The sequence below is a fragment of the Microtus oregoni genome, unplaced genomic scaffold, assembly GCF_018167655.1.
Source record: "Microtus oregoni isolate MIOR12 unplaced genomic scaffold, Mior012 000091F_ref0000469, whole genome shotgun sequence".
Classification (NCBI taxonomy): Eukaryota; Metazoa; Chordata; class Mammalia; order Rodentia; family Cricetidae; genus Microtus; species Microtus oregoni.
The window spans coordinates 2896811-2922197 of NW_024544600.1; the positions used below are offsets into that span (position 1 = coordinate 2896811).

Genomic DNA, 25387 nt, shown 5'->3' on the forward strand with positions numbered 1-25387 from the left:
TTGCATTTTATTTTATTTTTTATTTAATGTATACAAGTGCTCTATCTACAAGTATAAACTATAAACTGAAGAGAGCATCAGATTCCACTATAGATGGTTGTGAGCCACCATGTGGTGCTGGAAACTCAACTGAATTAACTCAAGACCCCTGGATCTTAACCAGTGCCCTTAACCAGTGAGTCCTCTTTCCAGCTTCTCTGTGTAGCCCTGGCTGTTCTGGAACTCACTTTGTAGACCAGGCTGGCCTTGAACTCACAGAGATCTGCCTCCCGAGTGTTGGGATTAAAGGTGTGCACCATCATACCTCACTTTATAAACAGCTTTTATGATGCTTTTTATTTTTATCATCATGATTGACTATCATCACAACAGAGGATCATCTTAAACTGGAGCCCAGGACTCCTCTAACAGGCTTATCACCCCCCTTTCTCAGCTCTAACAGGCTCATCATCCCCCGTCTCAGCTCTAACAGGCTCATCATCCCCCTGTCTCAGCTCTAACAGGCTCATCATCCCCCGTCTCAGCTCTAACAGGCTCATCATCCCCCTGTCTCAGCTCTAACAGGCTCATCATCCCCCTGTCTCAGCTCTAACAGGCTCATCATCCCCCTGTCTCAGCTCTAACAGGCTCATCATCCCCCTGTCTCAGCTCTAACAGGCTCATCATCCCCCGTCTCAGCTCTAACAGGCTCATCATCCCCCTGTCTCAGCTCTTAACAGGCTCATCATCCCCCTGTCTCAGCTCTAACAGGCTCATCATCCCCGTGTCAGCGCTCCAACAGGCTCGTCATCCCCGTCTCAGCTCTAACAGGCTCATCATCCCCCGTCTCAGCTCTAACAGGCTCATCATCCCCCGTCTCAGCTCTAACAGGCTCATCATCCCCGTCTCAGCTCTAACAGGCTCATCATCCCCCTGTCTCAGCGCTCCAACAGGCTCGTCATCCCCGTCTCAGCTCTAACAGGCTCATCATCCCCCTGTCTCAGCTCTCCAACAGGCTCGTCATCCCCCGTCTCAGCTCTAACAGGCTCATCATCCCCCTGTCTCAGCTCTAACAGGCTCGTCATCCCCCTGTCTCAGCGCTCCAACAGACTCGTCATCCCCGTCTCAGCTCTAACAGGCTCGTCATCCCCCTGTCTCAGCGCTCAAACAGGCTCGTCATCCCCGTCTCAGCTCTAACAGGCTCATCATCCCCCTGTCTCAGCGCTCCAACAGGCTCATCATCCCCCTGTCTCAGCTCTAACAGGCTCGTCATCCCCCGTCTCAGCTCTAACAGGCTCATCAGCCCCCTGTCTCAGCTCTAACAGGCTCGTCATCCCCCGTCTCAGCTCTAACAGGCTCATCATCCCCCGTCTCAGCTCTAACAGGCTCATCATCACCCGTCTCAGCTCTAACAGGATCGTCATCCCCCTGTCTCAGCGCTCCAACAGGCTCGTCATCCCCGTCTCAGCTCTAACAGGCTCATCATCCCCTGTCTCAGCTCTAACAGGCTCATCATCCCCGTCTCAGCGCTCCAACAGGCTCGTCATCCCCGTCTCAGCTCTAACAGGCTCATCATCCCCCGTCTCAGCTCTAACAGGCTCATCATCCCCGTCTCAGCTCTAACAGGCTCATCATCCCCCTGTCTCAGCTCTAACAGGCTCATCATCCCCCTGTCTCAGCGCTCCAACAGGCTCGTCATCCCCCTGTCTCAGCTCTAACAGGCTCATCATCCCCCTGTCTCAGCTCTCCAACAGGCTCGTCATCCCCCGTCTCAGCTCTAACAGGCTCATCATCCCCCTGTCTCAGCTCTCCAACAGGCTCGTCATCCCCCTGTCTCAGCGCTCAAACAGGCTCGTCATCCCCGTCTCAGCTCTAACAGGCTCATCATCCCCCTGTCTCAGCGCTCCAACAGGCTCATCATCCCCCTGTCTCAGCTCTAACAGGCTCGTCATCCCCCGTCTCAGCTCTAACAGGCTCATCAGCCCCCTGTCTCAGCTCTAACAGGCTCGTCATCCCCCGTCTCAGCTCTAACAGGCTCATCATCCCCCGTCTCAGCTCTAACAGGCTCATCATCACCCGTCTCAGCTCTAACAGGATCGTCATCCCCCTGTCTCAGCGCTCCAACAGGCTCGTCATCCCCGTCTCAGCTCTAACAGGCTCATCATCCCCTGTCTCAGCTCTAACAGGCTCATCATCCCCGTCTCAGCGCTCCAACAGGCTCGTCATCCCCGTCTCAGCTCTAACAGGCTCATCATCCCCCGTCTCAGCTCTAACAGGCTCATCATCCCCGTCTCAGCTCTAACAGGCTCATCATCCCCCTGTCTCAGCTCTAACAGGCTCATCATCCCCCTGTCTCAGCGCTCCAACAGGCTCGTCATCCCCCTGTCTCAGCTCTAACAGGCTCATCATCCCCCTGTCTCAGCTCTCCAACAGGCTCGTCATCCCCCGTCTCAGCTCTAACAGGCTCATCATCCCCCTGTCTCAGCTCTAACAGGCTCGTCATCCCCCTGTCTCAGCGCTCCAACAGGCTCGTCATCCCCGTCTCAGCTCTAACAGGCTCGTCAACCCCCTGTCTCAGCGCTCCAACAGGCTCGTCATCCCCCGTCTCAGCTCTAACAGGCTCGTCATCCCCCTGTCTCAGCGCTCCAACAGGCTCGTCATCCCCGTCTCAGCTCTAACAGGCTCATCATCCCCCTGTCTCAGCTCTAACAGGCTCATCATCCCCCTCTCTCAGCTCTAACAGGCTCGTCATCCCCCGTCTCAGCTCTAACAGGCTCATCATCCCCCTGTCTCAGCGCTCCAACAGGCTCATCATCCCCCTGTCTCAGCGCTCCAACAGGCTCGTCATCCCCCTGTCTCAGCTCTAACAGGCTCATCATCCCCCTGTCTCAGCTCTAACAGGCTCATCATCCCCCGTCTCAGCTCTAACAGGCTCATCATCCCCCTGTCTCGGCGCTCCAACAGGCTCGTCATCCCCGTCTCAGCTCTAACAGGCTCATCATCCCCCTGTCTCAGCTCTAACAGGCTCATCATCCCCCGTCTCAGCTCTAACAGGCTCATCATCCCCCTGTCTCAGCTCTAACAGGCTCATCATCCCCCTGTCTCAGCTCTAACAGGCTCATCATCCCCCTGTCTCAGCTCTAACAGGCTCATCATCCCCCTGTCTCAGCTCTAACAGGCTCATCAACCCCCTGTCTCAGCTCTAATAGGCTCATCATCCCCCGTCTCAGCTCTAACAGGCTCGTCATCCCCCTGTCTCAGCGCTCCAACAGGCTCGTCATCCCCCTGTCTCAGCTCTAACAGGCTCATCATCCCCCGTCTCAGCTCTAACAGGTTCATCATCCCCCTGTCTCAGCGCTCCAACAGGCTCGTCATCCCCGTCTCAGCTCTAACAGGCTCATCATCCCCCTGTCTCAGCTCTAACAGGCTCATCATCCCCCTGTCTCAGCTCTAATAGGCTCATCATCCCCCGTCTCAGCTCTAACAGGCTCGTCATCCCCCTGTCTCAGCGCTCCAACAGGCTCGTCATCCCCCTGTCTCAGCTCTAACAGGCTCATCATCCCCCGTCTCAGCTCTAACAGGTTCATCATCCCCCTGTCTCAGCGCTCCAACAGGCTCGTCATCCCCGTCTCAGCTCTAACAGGCTCATCACCCCCCCGTCTCAGCTCTAACAGGCTCGTCATCCCCCTGTCTCAGCGCTCCAACCGGCTCATCATCCCCCTGTCTCAGCGCTCCAACAGGCTCATCATCCCCCTGTCTCAGCGCTCCAACAGGCTCATCATCCCCCTGTCTCAGCTCTCTAACAGGCTCGTCATCCCCGTCTCAGCTCTCTAGGAGCTGGACTCACAGGCACACTACTACTCAATTGCACAGCATGCCATCTTTACTTTTGGGGTGGGCAGACAAGTGCTGCAGTGTGGATGTGGAGGGCAGCAGGCTGATTCTCTCCTCCACCACAGCATTCTGGGTGTTAGTATTCAGGCACCTGCTCCGGCTGCCCTTGGGGTTCTGAGAGGATGCATCATCAGCTGTGGCCACTGAGAGCGCCTCCTGTGCACATTCATTATGTTCCCTTTTAAAAGGGGCCTGCCCACCACTCACCTCTCTTTCTCTCTGCTTCTCTGTCTCTCCCCTTTTCCTCTCTTTCCCTCCCCTCCCCTCATATTCTCTTCTGCTGCTCCTGTCCCCAGAGGCTGGTCTCCTGCCCCATTCCCTCTATGTGAACTCTGCTGCATGACATCTTTCTCTCTTGTGTTGCTTTTTTTTTTTTTTTTTTTTAAATCACAACACTGAGGATTACACTCAGGTGGTCAGGGTTGATGACCAAGTCATATCACAAGCCCAGTACGTCACCTTAACACATCAAGAACAATTCCCTCTCTACCATCTCTCACAGGGTGTCCCTATCGTGGCCTTCCAGTCTAAGCCCAGGCTATATCCTCCCTCGTGTCAGAACTCAGTGCGCCTCGTCTAGGCCTGAACCTGCTGATGGACGTGCAGAGCAGGAGTCCAGATGAGGTGCTCTCCTAGAGAGCAGAACTCGGGCTCAGCTTTGTAGTCACACAGCACAGGCTTATTGAAGGAATTATCAGCTTAATGTGATGACGGATGGTTCACCTCAGATACCCTCTTCTGCAACCCCATTTTCTACTCAATAATGGCCTGTCCCTCTCATACCTCAGAGGAGAACATGGTGGCACAGGTCCCGATGCACCAGCAGACCACTGGCTTGGTGAGACGGCCCTCCTTGATGCCCCGGCAGATCTTATACTCCTCTGTGCCCCCTATCTGCAAAGGAATGGGGGATGGGAAAAGACCCACAAGTTAGTGCAATCTGCTCCAAGTCTTCCTAGGACCAGACCAGCCCTACAGCAGGAAGGACTGCTTACATAACACAGAGGGAAAAAATTTAAACAAACAAACAATAATAAAAAATTAAAAAGCCCACCAAATAACATGAAGTAAAATAATATATACTATGCACAATCCCAAAGAACATAGACAACTAAGAGGACCCTAAGAGAGATACACATGAATCTAATCTACACAGGAAGTAGAAAAAGACAAGATCTCCTGAGTAAACTGGGAGCATGGGGAACATGGGAGAGGGTAGAAGAGGACAAGAGAGGAAGGGAAGGGAACAGAGAAAAATATATAGTTAATAAAAACAATTTTAAAAAGAAAAGAAAAAGTGATGTAGCCAGAAATAAAGTCTGTTTGGTAGTTTCTCTATTTCATTACATAAAAATGGTATCTATCTATCTATCTATCTATCTCAGGCTATAAAATCAGGGGAACCAAACTTGGGCTACGTTACAGATTATGTGATGACACAGGATTAGACCCTTTCAGAAGAACAGTAAGAAATGGACTCACACAACTCTCCTTGAGTTTAAAAAATGCCCTCACAGAGGCTAGAGAGATGGCTCAGTAGTTAAGAGCACTTACTGACTTGGAAGACTTGGGTTTAGTTCTCAGCACCCAAATGGTGGTTGATAATCACCTGTAATTCCATTTCCAGAGGATCTAGCGTCCTCCCTGATCACTGCAGGCATGAGGCACACACATGGTGTACAGACACATGAAGGAAAAACACTCATATACATAGTATTAAAAAAAAATTCAAGCTGGTAGTGGTGGCACACATCTTTAGTCCCAGCATACGGGAGGCAAAAGCAGGCAGATCTCTGAGTTTGAAGTCAGCCTGGTCTACAGAGTAAGTTCTAGGACAGCCAGGGCACTACACAGAGAAACTCTGTCTTTAAAAAAACAAATGAAAGAAAGAAAGAAAGAAACAAAGAAATAAGGAAGGAAGGAAGGAAGGGCCCTCATTCTCCAGTTATCCTCTCCACTAGGTGGAGACCATGGCAGAGGGAACAGAGTACCTCCTTCACGGGTGTTTAGTGACACCGGTGCCAACTCTAAGCCCCAGAGCCTCGAGGGATGAATCGGGTCTATCACTTTAAGATATGTAGTGTCAAAGTGCTTGGATTTTTAAAAGCACACACAACTCACTTCCCCAAGAACTACAATCATCTTGACTCCTGGAGTGTCCTGGTAACGGAGCACATGATCCATGAATGTAGAGCCGGGGTACCTGTAGAGTCGGGAGAACGGAGGATCAGGAGGCAGCCTCAGGAGGGGTGGGCACATGTGGGAATCACCCTACTACATACAAGGAACGCTGATCTGCATGCCCTGATCAGATACAGAAGCTCCAGGCTAGTGAATGCAGATGGGAGGGGCCAGGAACCAGTGGAGCAGACTGGGGGAGTGGAGGAGACAGCACCAGGGAAGTCCAGAGTAGTTAGTTCATTTGGGAGTAGATGTCCCAGAGAACACCTGTGTGGCAATTTTTTTTTGGGGGGGTGGGGGTTTCTGCATAGCCCTGGCTGTCCTGGAACTTGCTCTGTAGACCAGGTTAGCCTTGAACTCACAGTGGCCTATTTGAGTGGTTGGAGGGGACCCAGTCCCTGGTGCTACCTGACTCAGAACTTTAGCAAGGCTTTCCTCACCCAGACAGCCAGTTTGACAGGGTCTGGTAGTCTCAGAGACAGGCAAGGGAACTCCATCTCCCAGAAGTTTCTGAGCCCCCATCCAGCCAACAGCAGTAGTTCCAGTGATAACAAGGAGCAACGGCTAATGTTTATTATAGACTTTCTGTGCCAGTCACTGCTGTGTTACTCTAATGCAGTGATCCAGTCACTGCTGTGTACTCTAGTGCAGTGATCCAGTCACTGCTGTGTACTCTAATGCAGTGATCCAGTCACTGCTGTGTACTCTAGTGCAGTGATCCAGTCACTGCTGTGTACTCTAATGCAGTGATCCAGTCACTGCTGTGTTACTCTAGTGCAGTGATCCAGTCACTGCTATGTACTCTAATGCAGTGATCCAGTCACTGCTGTGTACTCTAGTGCAGTGATCCAGTCACTGCTGTGTTACTCTAGTGCAGTGGTCCAGTCACTGCTGTGTACTCTAATGCAGTGATCCAGTCACTGCTGTGTTACTCTAGTGCAGTGATCCAGTCACTGCTGTGTACTCTAATGCAGTGATCCAGTCACTGCTGTGTACTCTAGTGCAGTGATCCAGTCACTGCTGTGTACTCTAGTGCAGTGATCCAGTCACTGCTGTGTACTCTAGTGCAGTGATCCAGTCACTGCTGTGTACTCTAGTGCAGTGATCCAGTCACTGCTGTGTACTCTAGTGCAGTGATCCAGTCACTGCTGTGTACTCTAGTGCAGTGGTCCAGTCACTGCTGTGTTACTCTAGTGCAGTGGTCCAGTCACTGCTGTGTTATTCTAGTGCAGTGATCCAGTCACTGCTGTGTACTCTAATGCAGTGATCCAGTCACTGCTGTGTACTCTAGTGCAGTGATCCAGTCACTGCTGTGTTACTCTAGTGCAGTGATCCAGTCACTGCTGTGTACTCTAGTGCAGTGATCCAGTCACTGCTGTGTACTCTAGTGCAGTGATCCAGTCACTGCTGTGTACTCTAGTGCAGTGATCCAGTCACTGCTGTGTTACTCTAGTGCAGTGGTCCAGTCACTGCTGTGTTACTCTAGTGCAGTGATCCAGTCACTGCTGTGTACTCTAGTGCAGGGGTCCCATTAACAAAGTTGAGGATAATTATTATTAACTAAAAGTAACACCTACTGAGCACATTCTAAGTACTAGGTCCTATGTTAGCCATTTTACTAGATCTTGCTTGGTCCTCCCAATGACGTCATGAGGCATGACATTTACTTTATGCATTTAATATGAACGATGCTGGAGGGATGTCCATACAGCCCCCACTGGGAAACTGAGATTGAACCTATTTGCTATGGCTTCAGAACTGGGCCTCTTAACCCCTGTACTCTGCTGCTCCCTCCCTCCCTTCCCGCTCGCACACAGCATCCAAACCCTGAAACAGCTTTAAAACACAATTACAGCTTCTATTTTCCGGTCCTGAGATAAAAGGAGTTCCCATTTAATGGCCTTGCATAGCTTTCCTAGGGGCCCAGTGCTCAGGCATGTTGCTCAGCTAGCCATCTTCACTGTTCGAGATTCTCAGCTCTTACCTGTCCCCACCGATGGCCACACCCTCATAGACACCATCTGTGGTCCGTGAGATGATATTGTTGAGTTCGTTAGACATGCCTCCAGAACGTGAGACGTAGGCCACACTGCCTGGGCGGTAGAGTTTGGAGGCCAGGATGTTGTCAAGCATCCCACCAGTATTTCCAATCTTAAAGCATCCAGGCTTGATGCCCCCAACCTGCAGAGGCAGAAGCAGCAGTTAAGAACACAGGGTGCAGGAGGAACCACAAAGCCCCACTCTACCTGGCCTTTGCCTCTGGCCTAGGTGCAAAGTGGCTGAAAGAGTCACACCCATGAAGAACCTCTCCTCTCTCTTAGAAGATATTGCAAGGTTTGTGTGTGAAATGTGGCTCAGAGTTTTAGATCCGTGTACTTAACATTAAGTTGTCTCCCCTACTTCATGGTCACAGCACCAGCAAAGATGTCCCACACAGCTGGGTTTCTTAGTGCACAGCGACATCTTTCTTATAACACAAGCATTCCTTTCTCATCACAAAAGTGCTAGTTTTAGGGATGGTGACACAGCATCCTCTTACCCAGCATGTATGAGGCCTTCAGGGAATCACTAGCACTAGGGGGAAAATTCTAGCTCATATTTTCTTTCTTTTTTGAGACAGGATCACACAATGCAGCCCTGGTTAGCCTCAAACTCAGTATGTAGACAGGCTAGCCTTGAACTATCAAAGATCTGCCTGCTTCTGACTCCCAAGTATGAGATTAAAGGTGTCACCACCACCACGCTCAGCCTTAGCTTCAAACTTTTATTTAAATGTATTTATTTTCATTTTATGTCTATGGGTATTTTTATCTGCTCCATATGCACACACTGCCTGCAGAGTCGAGAAGACAGTGGCAGATTCTTTTGAACTGGGGCTACAGAGATTGTGAGCTGCCACCTGGGTGATGGAAACAGAGTCTGTGTCCTCTGCAACAGCAACAAGTACTCTAACTACCTAGCCGTCTCTCCAGCCCCAGTTTCAATGTTTTATACAACAATTAAGTTAAAACAATGACAGCAATTTGACTGTGAAGCTGTAAGTCAAAAAGAAGCCCCAGGATAGCCCCCCCCCGGCTTATATTAAAAGAATAATTAGACACTGTATTATGGCTACATATAAGGAAAAAAAACATTAAAAACAAGTATCTTCCCATTAACCACTTGTATATTTTGTTTTGTTTTTGTTTTCTTGGTTTGTTTTCAAGACCAGGTTTCTCTGTGTAGCTTTGGAGCCTGTCCTGGAACTCGCTCCGTAGACCAGGCTGCCTTTGAACTCACAGAGATCTGCCTGCCTCTGCCTCCAGAGTGCTGGGATTAAAGATGTGTGCCACCACCATCTGGCTCCATTAACCCCTCGTAACTATGAAGTTGTAAGACTGAAGAAGCCCTTTAAAAACTGGGGGCCAGGAGGCTAGAGGCTTGGTGGTTAAGAGCACTCCCGAAAGCATAAAGAGTGCGGTTTAGTCAGTGTTGTAACAGTTAGGCATTATCAGCTGATTCCTGTAACCCCAACACTGAAGGATACTGAGGCAGCAAGATCACTGAGGCCAATAAAACTTAAAAGCTCCAGGTTCAGGGGGAGACCTGAATAGGGTGGGGAGTGACAGCGAATCCTTGACACTCACTCTGGTTTCACATACACATATCATAAATCACCCCTACCATATACACAAACACACACACACACAAAACAAATAAGTAAATATAACTTAAAACTAACTGGGGTTTGGCAGTGTGACTCAGCAAGTACCCTTGCTTGGTGTCAGTGGTCCTGGGTTCCATCCCTAGCATTTCAAGTAAAATAAAATAAAATAAATAAATAAATAAATAAATAAATAAGTGAAAAATCTACCTGGGAATTGTTACCACAGCAGCAGGTATTTCTGACAACTCAAACCCAGGATAGTCAATACACAAGTCTGGGCTAATGAGATGGCTATGCAGAGAAAACTGTTTGCCTCAAGTTTGACAATCTCAGTTCGATACCTAGAAGCCACGGTGAAAGGACTGAACCAGAGCCATCCTCTGATCAACAAACGCACACCACGGCACATGTGTCCCCTGCGCGTCCTCTGTCCAATAATCATAAAATAAATGACTTAAGAAATTAAAAGGGAGGGTTGCTGACATGATCAGTGTGTAATCAGGCCTGACCACCTACCAAATGGTAGGTAGACAGAGCCAATGCCATAAAAGTTGCCCTCTGACCCCTGCATGTGCACTTTGACATGTGTGCGTGCAGTTGTGCACATACATACACACATAATAAATAAGTGTAATAGAAAAGTCAGGGGAGCTTCTAGGATGGAGACAAGATGAACTGCTGTATGCTGCCACCATTCATAACGTCCACCAGTCTAGCCACGTCACTCTGTATGGCGTTTCCTCAAAATATAAAAAACGTTCCTCTACATCAGCATACCACAGAGGTACTTACTTGTGCATCAGTGGCTACTGCGGCACTGTTCACAATAATGGAGTTATGAAAACAACCTAGGTGTTCATCAAGAATGACCAAGGAATATGTGGTACATGCACACAATAGAATCTTTTTCAGCCATAAAGAACAGAATTATGTCATCTATAGTGAAATGAACACAACTGGAGATAATCGTACTAAGTGAATTAAGTCAGCTGCAGAAAAACAAGTATCGCATGCTTTCTTTCATTTGTGGATTCTGAATTTTATATGAGTACTCAAATCCATACACATACAGATGACAAGGTAAATAAACACTAAACTGTGGAGGGTAAGGAGGGGCCTAATGAGGGCCGGGGAGGGAGGACATGGCCAGGATTTTGCTCAAAGTACATTATATACTTAAATGAAAATGGATTGAAGTAATCCAGTATAATCAAATAAAAAAGTTATTAATAACAACAGAAGCAAGCTTCCTATTAGCATGGTAGATTATGCCTCTAATCCCAAGGCTCAGGAGGAAGATTATCATAAATTCCAGGCCAGTTTGGACCAGAGTCATAACCCTGCCTCAAAACAACAACAACAAAAACCCAAAACAAAAAACAAAACAAAAAACCACCACCACCAAACAACAAAACAGTATGCTTTCTGCAGCCTAAGGAAGACTTCTGGAGTAGTAGACACTCACCGTGGCTGGCCCAATGATGGTCACTCCCTTCTGATCAGCCTTCTTGATGAGCTTCCGTGTAAGAGCCTCAGGGATGCCTTCTGCTATGATGGCTATGGTCCGAATCTAGAAGAATAACAAAGCCCCTTCTATGAACATTTCACCTTGGTTAGAAATGAGGCCCTAGGTCCAGGGGCCCCATTCAGGTTTCAAGAACACAGTAAGGTGAAGGCAATGCATCTTCTCCCTCCCACGGGCCTCAGGACCTACTCTAGTCACTTCAGACTCCTCTCAAAAGGAGACGACGCATCGGGTCAGCCAGATAGCTCAGCAGGGAAATGCACCTACTACCAAATCTAATGACCTGAGTTTGATGCCAAGGACAGATAGAAAAGAATGAGAGAACTGACACCTGAAGGTTGTCCACATGCACACCACACAGAGAGTGTTAACAAAAGGCACGGCACTGGATACCTAAACAAACCTCCATGGACCAATGCCACAACGGCTCTGTGCGCGAGCAGATACAAATGCTTCCAAATCTCTGCTAGTCTGCAGCTCCATTCTCTCACCTAGACCCTTAGACCCAACTGATCCCTACACCTGCCTTTCCTCCTAAGTACCCAATGAGTCCTCTGTCCTTACAGGAAGTGGCCAACGCACAACAGAAATAAAGCTGATCCCACAGTTACCCAGATGGGGCTAAGGGAACGGGGAGATCTAAGAACCATCTCTTTGGATCTGGACTAGTCTATAAAGGGTCAAGATCATATTTTAGGCTTCCTGGGTCTTGTGGTCTGTTTGGCATGCACAATACATAAATGAAAGCAGTGGGTGCATTTTAATAAAACTTTATTTGTGAAAATGGATGGAGTTACATTTTGCCCTGTGTTGTTTTTGCTCCACTCATAAACTAAAATAACTGGGATCAGACAATTAAAAAACAAACAAAAAATATTGGACTATAGGGGCTTCACAAATCACAGAAGACAAATTCTACAACAGAAAAAAAGGGAGGAAAGATAGGCCACTTTGGCCACTAACAGGACACAAATGGCCAGCCAGTATTTCTAAAAGTTTGTTTTAGTCAGTAACCAAAGACACGTAGATTAAACAGAACACCAATTCACTACACAACTGGTGTTGGCAAGAAGAACCTGGAGCGGTGATATGATATGCTTTTAATCCAAGTACTTGGAAGACAGAGGCAGGAGGATCTCTGTGAGTTCCAGGCCAGCGAGGGCTAGTTAATAAGAACCTGTCTCAAAACAAAACAAAACTGGAACTCCTACTGATGGGGGTTTAGACCATGAAAGTTCTGGAAGCCAGTGTGTTAAAAGTTTCCAACTGGCCATTCTGATGTGGCAGGTCAACTTTCTCTTTTTTTTTTTAATTTTTTTTTTTAAAAGATTTATTATGTATACAGTGTTCTGTCTGCATGTATGCCTGCAGGCCAGAAGAGGGCACCAGATCTCATTACTGGATCTGGACCAGTCTATAAAGGTTGTGAGCCACTGTGTGGTTGCTGGGAATTGAACTCAGGACCTCTGGAAGGGCAGGACCTCTTGAAGTTACTGTCTGTAACACCAGTTCCAGAGAATCTAGCCCCCTTCACACAGACACACATTCAGACAAAACATCAATGAACATAAAAATAAATAAATAAAGGGGAAAAAAGGAATACATGCACATGTTAACCCAAGATGCTTGTGAGAAAACTGGAAGGAACAAAAATGATTTTGCCAACCTATCCACTGGTACAGAAAGAGGTGTGGAGAGGGGATACTGAAACCTGGTGACCATGCTTCTGAGAAAAGGGATGTGAAGTATCCACTTGCTTTTTACTCCCTAACATCTGTTCTGAAATAACATATAATACCCTACAAGAAAGCTCTTCTGGGGGATGGTGCTGGGAATCGAACCCAGGGTCTTACATTTGCTAGGCAGGTGCTCTGCCTCTGAACTACACTCAGCCCAAGAAAGTGCTTTTGATCCTGTTGTTCAAGTCAGTCTGGGAGGCAAAGAGCTGGAATGGCTCACTGGTGACCCAGTAAAGCAGCCACTGCTCACGCTGAACTCTTAGGTCACTGCTGAGAAGTACAAGTCTCCAAGCACCTTCATGCAAACTCTCGCCTCTCCCAATTCCCAAGTCCTCTGTCCCAAGTGACCATGACTGTGAATTCCATTCAGAAGTTCGTTCTGACTCCCCACCCAGATCTCCCAGCGCCCAGGATCTACCTGCGCATAGCTCATGGTCTCCATGGTGCTGTCATAAGCGGACCGCAGAGAGGCGAAGTTAATCAGCACATCAACCTCCGGGTGCTTTTTCATGGCATCAGCCATGTTCTTGAAGACAGGGATCAGGATTTCCTTGTGTCCCCAGTAAAACTTCTGCTTATGATCCCCACTGAAGGAAAGAGGAAGAGTAAGGACACCCCAATTCACCAGGTCTGGGGAGGGGGAAACTGAGTGAAGGAACCTCCCTAAGAGAGGCAAGGTCTGTGTTCTCAAAAAGGGCCTCAAGGAACATGGGCCGTCCCAGTCTCTGGGATGGGCAGATCCCTCCACTGCAAACACTGGAGGGAGGTATGGGGTTAACTAACTCCCGAGCTTCATCTAAGGATGAGCATCCCACTGAGCCACTTCTGGGCACCTTGCCTTGGCATGACTCACGTGAAGGGGTAGACCATGGCAGCCACTGAGGGCTCATCTCGAGAGCACACGTAGTCGAAGTCCAGCATGCCTTGCACTGCCCGGGTCTGCATGCCCCACACGATAGCCTTGGTATGGCGGCTGAAGAGGGTGGCACTCTTTCCTAAGTGGGCAAAGACACAGCGAGTGCACCCAGAACACACACCTTAGGAGACCCACGGGGGCTGCCTGCCCAAATCCCCATGCTACGTGTCCAGTTTGGGAGCTCTTCAAAACAGCAAACGAATGTTAAAGTAACAAACTCAGAAATTTGCCTTGAATTTTTCTAGGTGGAGGCAGCAGAGAGAGCAAAAATATCTAGAGAGACCTGCCTGGCTAGAGAACAGACCCATGGTGAACAGGAAAGGACTCCCACACAGAACAAGAGTTCCACGGCTGCAGATGCCTGAGAGTTCTTACAGGACACACTAATGTCCCAGGTGAGCTAGAGGTGCAACTATATACACATGTGGTCTGCGTACTTAATAAAATTTATTTTCATTATTTTGTGCTTTTAAATGCATTTATTTTATATCTTATGTGTTTTGTCTCTACATATGTCTGCACAACACATGTGTTTCTGGTGCCCACTGAGGCCAGAAGAGGGTGTTGAATGCCCTGAAACTGGAGTTACAGGCAGTTGAGCTGCCATGTGGGTGCTGGGAATTGGACCAGGTCGTCTGGAAAAGCAGCCAGTGCTCTTATGATGAGCCATCTCTCCGGTTCCCTGTTTGTTTTTTGAAACACTATGTTGCTCTGGCTGACATGTACCATGCTATGTAGACCAGACTGGCCTCAAAGTCACAGACACCCGCTTGCCTCTGCCTCCCAAGTGCTGGTAATAAAGGTATATGTCACCACGCTCAGCTGTTTTTTAGTTTAAGCTACTTTTGATGTGCATAGGTGTTTGTTTGCCAGCATCTAAGTGCAGTGCCGTGCCTGCGCAGTGCCTGTAGAGACCAGACAAGGAATCGGATCCTCTCTAACTGCAATTATAAGCAGTTGTAAATCTACTGCGTCGGTGCTGGGAACCAACCCAGGTCTTCTGCAACCAGGTTCCAGAGCACTGCAACCTACAAGTGCACTTAACCTCTGAGCCATGTCTCCAGCCCCAGCTGCTGTTTCTAAAGCAGGATTTCAGGTAACCTGGGTTGGCTCTGAACTCACTATGTGGCTGAGGATGACCTTAAACTCCGAATCTTGCCTCTGGCTCCGAAGTGGTTGTATCACAGGTATATACCACACCACCAGCCCTTCTTTACTTTCAGTTGTTACAGAGACAGGGTCTCCCACTATAGCCCAGGTGGCCTGGAACTCACTATATGGCTCAGGGACACCTCAATCTTGTGACAATGCTTCTGCCTCAGCCTTTTGACTGCTGGAAGTGCAGGTAAGCACTACCGTGTGTGGCTTAATAAGGTTTTTTAAAGGCACTAGAAAAAAGTTCGGCTTTCCCCATTTTAACACCTGAGGACTTTACACTCACGGCAGTGCTAATCAGCCTGTAAATCTAGACACAAACCCAGCAATGGTCAGGATTTGAATGCTCACAAATTCTAGGTCAGTGGGTCGAGGGTTCAGTGGAGGGACATGGGGCAGCTGGGGCTGAGGCCAGGACAGATTTATCTCTGACAAAGGTTACAGACTGGACTTGGACACAGGCAGGGCAACGGCCAGCCAGCACGGGGCTACAACCTTCTCTCTGCCCCAGTCTTCCCATTCTCCTCATCTCCCAGGTGGCTCTATGCTGCTCAGAACAATACTCTTGAACAGGCTTTCTAATGGCAGGAAAGACTTTAAAGAAGAGGGCAGCTGGGCATAGAGGCTCACACTTTTAACCTCAGCACTTGGGAGACAGTGGCAGGTAGTGGTCTGGAGAGATAAACCCTGTCAAAATAGGGGGAAGGGTTGACGACACAAAGGGGCTACAGAAATCCAGTCATCAGCCAGAAGGGAAAGGGTCCGTGCCTACCTTCGTCTTTGACGCCCTGAACGTCCTAGCGGAGGTAGCCACCCTTGAGGGACATTCTGTGCTACCCTGGGGAGAGCAATGTACCTCATCCAGAGGCTTCTGGTATTAACCGACTGTGCTACTGCAAGCTTGGCTAACCAAGATCAAGGGCTGATTAAATCACTGAGCAGGCCAGCAGTAAGTCTCTCAGGTCAGAAGGATCTTGATTTGTGAATACCTGGGATTTACTGTCAACCTGAACCCAGGGTCCCTTATAAGACAAGGAACCTTAGAGTGAGGGCAGCCACATAATCCAGTCTCATCCTTTTAGCCCAGGAAATTGAAGCAGATATCCACAATGATAGTGGGCCCTGGTAATCTAGGAGAGGCAGGATTACATGATTTGAGAAAAACCCAATTGTGTGATAAAGAAAGCCATAAAGCAGCAAGGCTCTGCCACTCCCAGGGGAGTGTACACTGAGCCCAAGTGCCATGCCACACATAAATCTGTCTTCAGAGATAAGAACAAAGTGCTCAAATCCCTACAAACCCACCCATACCTCCTGCTTTAAAGCGCAGAGCTCAAGTGCTTACCTCCTCAAGCACAGAAAAACAAAAGCCAAAGGGGCCACTGGCATCAGTGGCAGGAGGCCCCAAAGAACATAAAGGCTAAGTAGGCATGGGAGCACTCTTTAGGACCTGGTCTCCTCCTGCCCCACTCCTCTCCTGTCCTCCCACTTCTCCAGCTAAGTGACCAGAAAAAGACGCCTCCCCACAGCCCACTTTCCCTAGGGGAGAAGAGCTCCCTGAGACTGAGTCTGTCCCTGTTTTATTTGCACACTGTGGATCTCACCGGAGGGAGATATGAAAGGATTACGGGCTAGTAGAGGGGCTGGGAAGATGGCACAATAGTTAAGAGCTGGTACTGCTCTCGCAGAGGACCTGACCTCGGTTCCCAGCACCCATGTCAGATGGCTTACAACAGTTACAACTGCCTGAAATTCCAGTCCCAAGGGACCCAACACCCTCTTTGGTCTCTGAGGGCACCTGCACTCAGATCAACAACTCCACACCTCAACACACACAAGTTAAAATTAAAAATAAATCTTAAAAAAAAAAAGCTGATAGGTAGAGGGCTGCACCCATTGTCATTGTTTAGATATTCCTACCTACCCTAGGGACCAAAGTCATCAATGAAGACTCTCTTGCACTTACAGCCGTGAACGTCAGTTACTTGGAGTGGCTTGGTAAAGTTCAGCATGCAAGGAGGCTCTGAGTCTGATTTAAATATTTAAAGAAGGTCACAAGGCAGTTCTGATGCTGGTAACTGAGTAATCTACTTGCTTGTCAATGGGCAGGTGTGTGCATGCCTAAGTGTATGCACTAAAAGTGTCCACTGCAAACTGTGACCTCAGACACCAAAGCCCAGACCCCTTCAAGTCCTTAAAACGACCTGTTTCAGAGACAGATACCACCTGACCTTCCTGGTTTGTCTCTTTACATCTACGGGGGTTTGGAATCAGGAGCTGTGGGATGCAGTTGTCAAAGCACGGCAAAGATGAGATGCAGGTGAGAATCAGGGTTGAGCTGCAGCTCCTAGGGCAGCCAGCAGTCAGAGGCATCAGTGCTCTCTGCCACTCCCCCTTCAGCTGGATGTTACCCTTTCCCAGGAGCCTCCCTCCTGGCACCCCACAGTCTCCTAGGCTGGCTCTTGCTCCTTCTATGTCTCCACCTTGAGGCTTCCTCCAAGAGAAGGAGCCAGAGAGTGCTGTGCTGGGGCAAGGAAGTACTGAGTAGGACTGGGAAGGGACACAGAGCAAAGACTAGACTTAGGGGGCAGGCCACACCAAGGTGGGCACAGAAAACACAACACTGCAACCCACTAGGGAAGGAAGAAACAAAGCACAGAGAGAAACTGGCACCCACTAACAAAGCCACACGCAGAGTTGGGGCAGGGTGGGGGCATCCTACCTTGCAGGGGTCTTGGACTTGGGACTGAATCTGTTAAAGAAAATGACCAAGGATACTGAGTGAACTGCTGCTGGGAGGCTGTGGTGGGAGAGCGTAGAACGGGACGGGTCCACAGACAAGCCTTCTGGTGCTGCCACTGTCTAATTCACAGTGAACAGCAGGAATGAAGTCAACGAAAGAGGCCAAAGCACCAGTGGGCAGAACAGAAGCAAGCAAGACAAAGAACTGGGGTGCAAAGAGAGGGCAAAAGGAGGAAGGCTAGGCAGGTGCACTGAACACTGAAGCCTCCTCCAGGCCCTCTAAGTGACATACTTCTGTCTGAGCTGGGTCACACCCTCTGACTGCCAATCTCCCTTTCCCCATGCAGCACAGTACAGCGATTAAACCAGCATGGAGCTGGACCCACCACTCTCCACTGCGGACAAGGCTGACGCCTTGGAAACTGCGAGGCAGTGACTTCTGATCTTGAGCCTCAGAGCTACGGTCATTATTTCTAAGATCTCTTAGATCAGCTTGACTATAGCCCAAAGAGGCTGCAGCAAGGCTCCATCAGGCAGGGGACGCCAGTGCCATTCATCTACTGCTAGAGTGAGTGCTGGCAGGTCACTCGTCACTGGGAGGGAGATGAACTAGGTGATGTGTGCAAGGGCGCATAGAGAGATGTGTATGAAGAGCCCCTAGCTGGTGGGGGGAAGACACATGACTGTTGAGGAGCTAGCTTTGCTGTCTCCATTTAGGAGTTGGGGAGAACAATCCTCTTCCTGGTTCTGCTGAAATCCTCCTGTCTCCTCCACAGTTCAGTTCACAGACCCAGGAAGAAGGGTAGAAGATGGCAGAGAGGGAGATGATTGGGCAGTGTGGATCCTCAGCTCCAGAAGCCACAGGGAAGACTCAGGTCACTCCATTCTCATGAGATACACTCCCATCTCATGCTGAGGCCCACTCCCACAGCCAAGCTCAAACTGCTTGCCTGCCACCTCTTCCAGGCAGGCCCCAAACAGAGAGACACGGAGGACACTACAGTCCTTTTCGTGCACTGTGCTAAACATCTGGGAGTTACCTTGGGGCATAGCTGGTTTGGCTTTCTTGGCAGGTGCCACGTCATCAGCTCTGGACTCAGAAAAAGACGCTGTCCGGCTGGGTGCTGGAGTCTGGAGTCATTAATGGAAGGAGAGAGCAGAGTCAAGCATCATAGGCAGTGGCTGAGGACAAAAGCCACTGGTCCTGAACGTCCCAAAGAAGTGAAGTAACAAGAATTACGCTCAGCACTGTTTTAAGACAGAGTCTCACTATATGTATAGCCCAGGCTAGCATGGAACCCACAGCAATCCTCCTGCCCCAGTACAGTTGTGCAATGAACGTAGCTCGACTGTGTTCTTCATACACTGCTCTCAGAAAGTACTATTCTAGCAATGCCAAAATGGGGAAGGACTTTGTTCCATGGTACAGATGACCCAAGAGGATCCAAGTGGCTAAGGCACCTGTTAAAGTTCCCCCTCTCTTCAAGACCAGTCAAGATTTGAACTCGGGTTTGATTTAAAAACCTTTAGTCTCTCCATTACTTTACCTTGATTTGACCATAATCTTGTACCAACATCCCAGTATCTTCCTATCCCCCTAAACGCCAGAAGAGGGACAGCATGTCCTTTGTAGGACAGTGGGGGGTGGAGGCAAGCTTCACCTACCGATGTGCTCCCGCTGGCATTAAGGAGGAAGTTGGCAGTGTGAGCTGCTGTGGGTGGCTGGTTGGGGATGGGTCTGTGGCCCAAGGCCATGCCCACAATAGCCGTCATGTGAGTTTCTGTGCCAAAGACATGGATGGGGATTCCAGTGGTCTTCCCTGTGGAAGAAGGAAAAAGCCCATGATTCAAGATCTAGAGTAAGTGCCTAGTCCACGGACTCTGCAGAGGCCCTTTGACAGTCTTGCTCAATGCCTGGCACTGTGAGGACAAGACTGATTATTCAGACAAATCAGCTGTTCAGAATTTCACCACTAAACCAGTCTTTCGAAAGATCACCTATTGACAAGGAGAGGAAGCAGCAGCGTCACTGGCAGGCAGGTGCCAGAAGCGGATCAGCATACACCTCTGCGCACCTGGATCCCGGCTTCCCACACTCCTCCATTCTTCACCTGGGCCTGCCTCGCTGGCCTGGTCTGTTTCTAAATGCCCTTAGCTTGCTCCCCTGGGGCACTGGCCTTGCTTCTCCTACACAGAGCTGGCACCTTCACCTGCTGCTCCCCCATCACTGAGCTCAACACAAATGCCAGCTGTCAGCCTCCCTAGCCTTGGTGGCACACCCTCCACACGACCCTGTCTCTTGCAGCTCCTTCACTGTTTTGTTCTTTGAGATAAAGTCTTACTATGTGGCTCTGCTGGCCTGGAACTTTCTCTATAGACCAGGCTGGTCTCAAGTCAGAGATCCACCTGCCTCCGCTGCCTGAAAGCCGGGATTACAGGTGTGTGCCACCGTACCTGGCATCACTTCAGATGAACAGATGAACACTAACTAGCACTTGGTGCCACTTTAGGTGACTGGTGGGGTGGGGAGTTTGCCACTGATACTGAATTTTAGAAAATGGGAAGGTGGAAAGGTCTTGCCTTTTCCAATCAGACATCAAGATCACTGACAAGAATGTCTTCTACTTGTCACTTTCTGGAACGCCACATCAAGAGAACTGCTTTTCTAAAATGCTTCCACAATCTTCTAGGTGGCCTGTTTCTATGTTAGCCACCCTTCCACCTTCTCTTCACACAAGAGCCAAGTCAAAGCATGCTGTTCCTCTGCTCAAATGCAGAATAGACTCCCAACTCAGGTCACTGCCATGGTTGTATGGGACCTGTACAGCCCCACCTCCTCCCTCTTGATCTAGTCTACCCAGTCTATGGGTCCCACCACACACACACAAACACACACACACACGCATGCACACACGCACACTCTCACATACACATACACACACACACACACTCTCTCCACTGTAGAGCCTTGGAGAGTGTCCTCTCCTCTGCAGAGATCATCCCTAAGCTGCATTCCCCTGCTCCAGGTCTCTACTAAAATGTTACCCCTTGTCTAGTCACTTGTCCCCTTTAATTACTTCCTGGCATTCAGCATGACATGACATTACAGTCACGCTAAAGCTCTAGGACTCGGCATACTATTCGACACAGAGCAGGCATCCTGTATTTGTTAAATGCAGAGCCCAGTCATTCTCAATTTGCAGACCTTCACCAGGGTGTGGCAGAGCACAGAAGAATCCAAGGAGCCTTTTCTAGGACAGTCAAGGAGATATGCCACAGACCTTGCAGACAGAGGGGAGAGGATGCTAGAGCTGGAGGGATGACTCAGCAGTATGAGCACCTGTGGCACTGGTAGGGGACCCAGGTTCAATTCTTAGCACCCACATAGTGGCTCACAACCATCTTTAACAGCAGTTGTAGAAACTCCTAAGCCCTCTTTTTTTATCTGTGGCTCCAAGCACTGCACGCAGTACACATATATACATGCAGGCAAAACACTCATACACCTAAAATAATCTTAAAAAAAAAAAAAAATGGCTGAGCAGTTTTAAATGGTGCTGCACGCCTTTAATACCAGCACTTGGGAAGCAGAAGCAGGTGGATCTCTGTGAGTTAGAGGCCAGCCTGGTCTACAGAGTGAGTTCCAGGATAGGCTCCAAAGCTGTTACAGAGAAACCGTCTCAAAAAACTAAAAACCAAAAACCAAAACCAGAGGGTAGTGGTTGCACACACCTTTAATTCAAGTACTCAGGAGACAGAAGCAGGCAGATCTCTGTGAGTTTGATGTCAGCCTGGTCTCAAACTACAGAGCATGTTCCAGGACAGCCTGGACTACACAGGAAAACCCTGTCTTGAAAAAGGTAAGAAAAAGTCCCCATCTTACCAACTTCCCCCATCACTCTCAATCCCTCTTGATAGTTGGGGCCACCTCTTCGGACGAAGATTGTGACCTCATGCTCCTTCAGGGGACCCTGGTAATCACGGATTGCTCTCACAATGCCCTAAAGAAAGTCAAAGGACCACAGAACATACGGTTAAAACAAAGCAGCCACAATCAATTTATAACCACGATAAACAAATGCACAGGTGTACAGAAAAGGCCGACTCTCACACGGCACAGCAGGCCCTAGTGGTCAAGACTCCAGAGGATCACAGAAATAAGCTGCGTTGGGGGCTGGAGAGATGGCTCAGAGGTTAAGAGCATTGCCTGCTCTTCCAAAGGTCCTGAGTTCAATTCCCAGCAACCACATGGTGGCTCACAACCATCTGTACTGAGGTCTGGTGCCCTCTTCTGGCCTGCAGGCATACACACAGATAGAACATTGTATACATAATAAATAAATAAATATTTAAATAATCTTTAAAAAAAAAAAAAGAAATAAGCTGCGTGAACTGCAAAACTACAGGCTCAACATGCGGCCCCTTGTGCTGAGGAATGACCTTGTGCTGAGGAATGACCACAGAGCAGCCAAGAACCATATCCCTCAAAACTCTGGCACACCCAACCGCTACAATAGTGCTTCCGGGTCTCTGGTTCTGGCTGCAATCATTCTTATTTCTTACCGCGATTGGGGAGGGGGCTATGCTATGTCAAGGTCCTATGCAAGGCTTCTCAGTTATGTCAAAAGCTGCCTCAGTGATTTAGGGAGCAGTCTGGAAAATCAGAGGCCACACTTCTTCAAACAGAATGCTGACTTGAAATCTAGCTTCTATCACCAAAAGCATGTCACAAGACATTACACAATTCCTGCTTGATGCCCAACCATCCCCTCAACAAGGATGCTATCTGCACTGCAGGACACGCCCAAGTTAAAACTGTGGATGCAAACCCACTTCAACAAATCAGGCCCAATCTGGGAGACCCTGCTGTAGGATGAGCTGTAGTACTTCACTTACTGAGCACTCAGACTTTCAATGTGGAAACTATTATTCTCAAGACATGGATGGGATGACCACATGTGGCATGTTTCTGAAAAGCTGCAGTGAGCACCATGATATGAAATAATGAACAGTCCTCTGAGAGGCTAGCCTGAAGGGGTGACATCTGAGAAATGGTAGCTCTGTGGTCTTTGTGGACTGGAGTCATGTTTTTTTAAAAGCGTGTTCCCAAGGTCTGGACTCATGGCCATGCACAGGGACACAGACTCAGAGGACTCTGGCCAGATGAGGTCATCTCTTCCCAACGTTCTGGAGCAAGGACTGGTGACTGAGACCCGCAACTGCAGAGAACCCAGCGAATCAGTGCTGAGAATGAGGACAGTCCTGTCCAGTCTCTGAGAACTGGTTCTGAGATGAGAAAGCAAGCCTTCAACTCCCCCCACCCCACTGCAGATGGGAGAGCTATTTTCTAGCAAGTGCTAACTGCAGAGACACACAGCTTCAGAGCCACATCTCCAGTCTTCTGCTTCCTCCACAAGGACCCTAGGACAGGGTTCAATCTCCAACACCAAAAGAGACAGACAGACGGACCCTAGGTCACAAGCCCTTATTCAGACAAAGGCAATGCACAGGAACTTGCCTCAGGCTCAAACTTTGCTATCCCCAAGCCCTTTCCCCCAGAAACCACAGCTACCACTGCTCACACATAGTTACCTTGAAGGTGGCAGCCACATTGGTGAAGTTTGCAATGCTGCCTCCGATGATGAGGATCTTGCCTGGATTGGGAGTAAAAATGAAGTCAAAGTTAGGGGGATAAAAACACTTGAGCTCAGCCCAGGAATTAATTGAACTGAGGATGTTCTGGCTCCTGTGAGCAAAGATGCTGTAAATGGAAGAGGTACAGGGAGCGAGTAGGATGCTCTCTCAAAACAGCCACTCAGCTGTATCAGCTCAGCTCTCCACGACCCGTATTACCCACAGGTGATGGCTCAAACCTACAGTTTCTATCTTACTTCCAGCTGCTACCCACAAGTCCACCTTGGTGTCCTGATACCTCTGCTGGCAATCTCACTTTTTCTTCTCTCTCCCTTAAAGGGGAACTGGCAATATATAGCCCTAAAACTGGGAAGGTGGGATAGGGACACTGGGAGTCACAAAGCCTGGTAAGCTGGAAGACATCGCTAAGCTACAAGTCTATATTCATTACAGCAACAGCATGGCACAGTCTTTCCTCCTCCAGCTTGTTATTGATACATAAGGTGAGTTTCACAAGCTCTCCTTGCCCAACAGGAGCACCTCTGACTGATGTTGCCAGTACTGCGAAAAACAGAGACCCCGAAATTAAATGCCTAGTCTCAAATTGCAAAGGACAGGGCCGTGGCTTCAGTGATTTCTAACACAAGTCTGTTCCACACACCGTGACACCCCAGAAAGTGTGTGTACACCCCCATGCACTTATGTTGGGGTCTTACCATCTGGGTGCTTCTCCCGAGTCATAAGTGAGAGGATGGTCTTGGCATAGTCATAGGTCTGTTGTTCGCTGGGAGCACCTGAATACTCTCCGTAATTCGCCAGTTCATTGACACCTCCAAGATCACAGATGGTATCACTGCCAGAGAGACACAGAACTCAGCACTTGCTCCGGGCAGAGGGGTCACACCTGTACACAGCTGTCCATCATTCCCGAGTCAGCTTGCAGAACTGGCCTCGCAGACCTATAGCCTTCAACCCCCACGCAAGCCGCACTTGAAGGCCGGTGTGCCATGAGACTCCCCCGGGCAGAGCACTTTGCCAGCCTCAGGGCACCAAGGTTCTGGGCACACAGCGTGGGTAAAATGAACAGTGAGCAGCTGCCTGACATGGCCCAAAGATACAAGAACTAACACTTGCAAGAGTCCTCAGGGAGCAAACGGCAGTAGCCAGGGCAGCCAGAGAGCTGTGGCAGACCGTACATCTCCTGTAATTTCGGAGAAAAACAACTGCCAGTTGTTGAGAAGGGACTAAAACGAGGTCCCGATATTTCCGTAACGTGAAAAAGTGCAAATGTTTATCTAGGCATTAAAATGCCGCAGGAGAGCAGAGCGAGGTGTTGGGGGGGGGGGGGGCATGCGGAATGAGTGAGCGGCTTTTACTTTCTCATGTACTTTTGGTTTTGTTTTACTTTTATATTTTTGCTACCTTTCTATGAGGCACACATCACCAACTATAAAAACTTCAACCATGAAACCATTTTGAACTATATAAGGTTGCAGAAGACACTATGCACAGGGCAGGTGGCCCCAGAGCCACTTGAAATCCTCAAGGATGCCATAGCTTTCATCTGTTCAGTAAGTTCATGGACCACAGATAGGTGAGAAACTAGGGACTCCAGGCAATCCACATATAGGCACTAGGTGAGTGGACTGGCTGGAGGCATCTACACCCCTCCTTCCTGTCACCTGTATACGACGGAGGCGCCACCCCCAGCAACCATGGTCCAGATCCTCCCCTTGGGGTTCAGCAAGGTCAATTTCAAGCTTGCCCCACTTTTGGCATCCAGGTCTGCAATGTAGGCTTCCTGGGGAACAAACAAGCACAAGTGGCCTTTTGAGCACCCCCTTCACAAGGTCCAAAACCCCAATATCACAGCTCTCTATCTGAAGGTACAATAAGGAGTTATTCAATCACTATAGTGAGATGGGGAACAGGGAACTGTAAGGCCCCAGGCCTGGGACAGAATACAACATCATCTT

General features: G+C 49.1%; 1 protein-coding gene across 2 annotated transcripts in view; it reads right to left on the reverse strand.

Annotated features, from left to right (window-relative positions):
- Acly (ATP citrate lyase) overlaps window positions 1-25387 on the reverse strand; it is a 52387-nt gene that overhangs the window by 14782 nt on the left and 12218 nt on the right. Inside the window, exons 8-20 of one of the 2 annotated variants that reach the window (XM_041643942.1) lie at window positions 25094-25212; window positions 24128-24264; window positions 23370-23431; window positions 21661-21778; window positions 19443-19597; window positions 18818-18908; window positions 17758-17787; window positions 13818-13959; window positions 13383-13551; window positions 11166-11270; window positions 8039-8235; window positions 5995-6076; window positions 4657-4767 (exon numbers count right to left, since the gene is read on the reverse strand). In XM_041643942.1, coding sequence (XP_041499876.1) covers window positions 4657-4767; window positions 5995-6076; window positions 8039-8235; window positions 11166-11270; window positions 13383-13551; window positions 13818-13959; window positions 17758-17787; window positions 18818-18908; window positions 19443-19597; window positions 21661-21778; window positions 23370-23431; window positions 24128-24264; window positions 25094-25212 — 1518 coding nt within the window. The remainder of the gene's footprint in view (window positions 1-4656; window positions 4768-5994; window positions 6077-8038; window positions 8236-11165; window positions 11271-13382; window positions 13552-13817; window positions 13960-17757; window positions 17788-18817; window positions 18909-19442; window positions 19598-21660; window positions 21779-23369; window positions 23432-24127; window positions 24265-25093; window positions 25213-25387) is intronic. The other variant, XM_041643943.1, reaches the window with a different exon arrangement.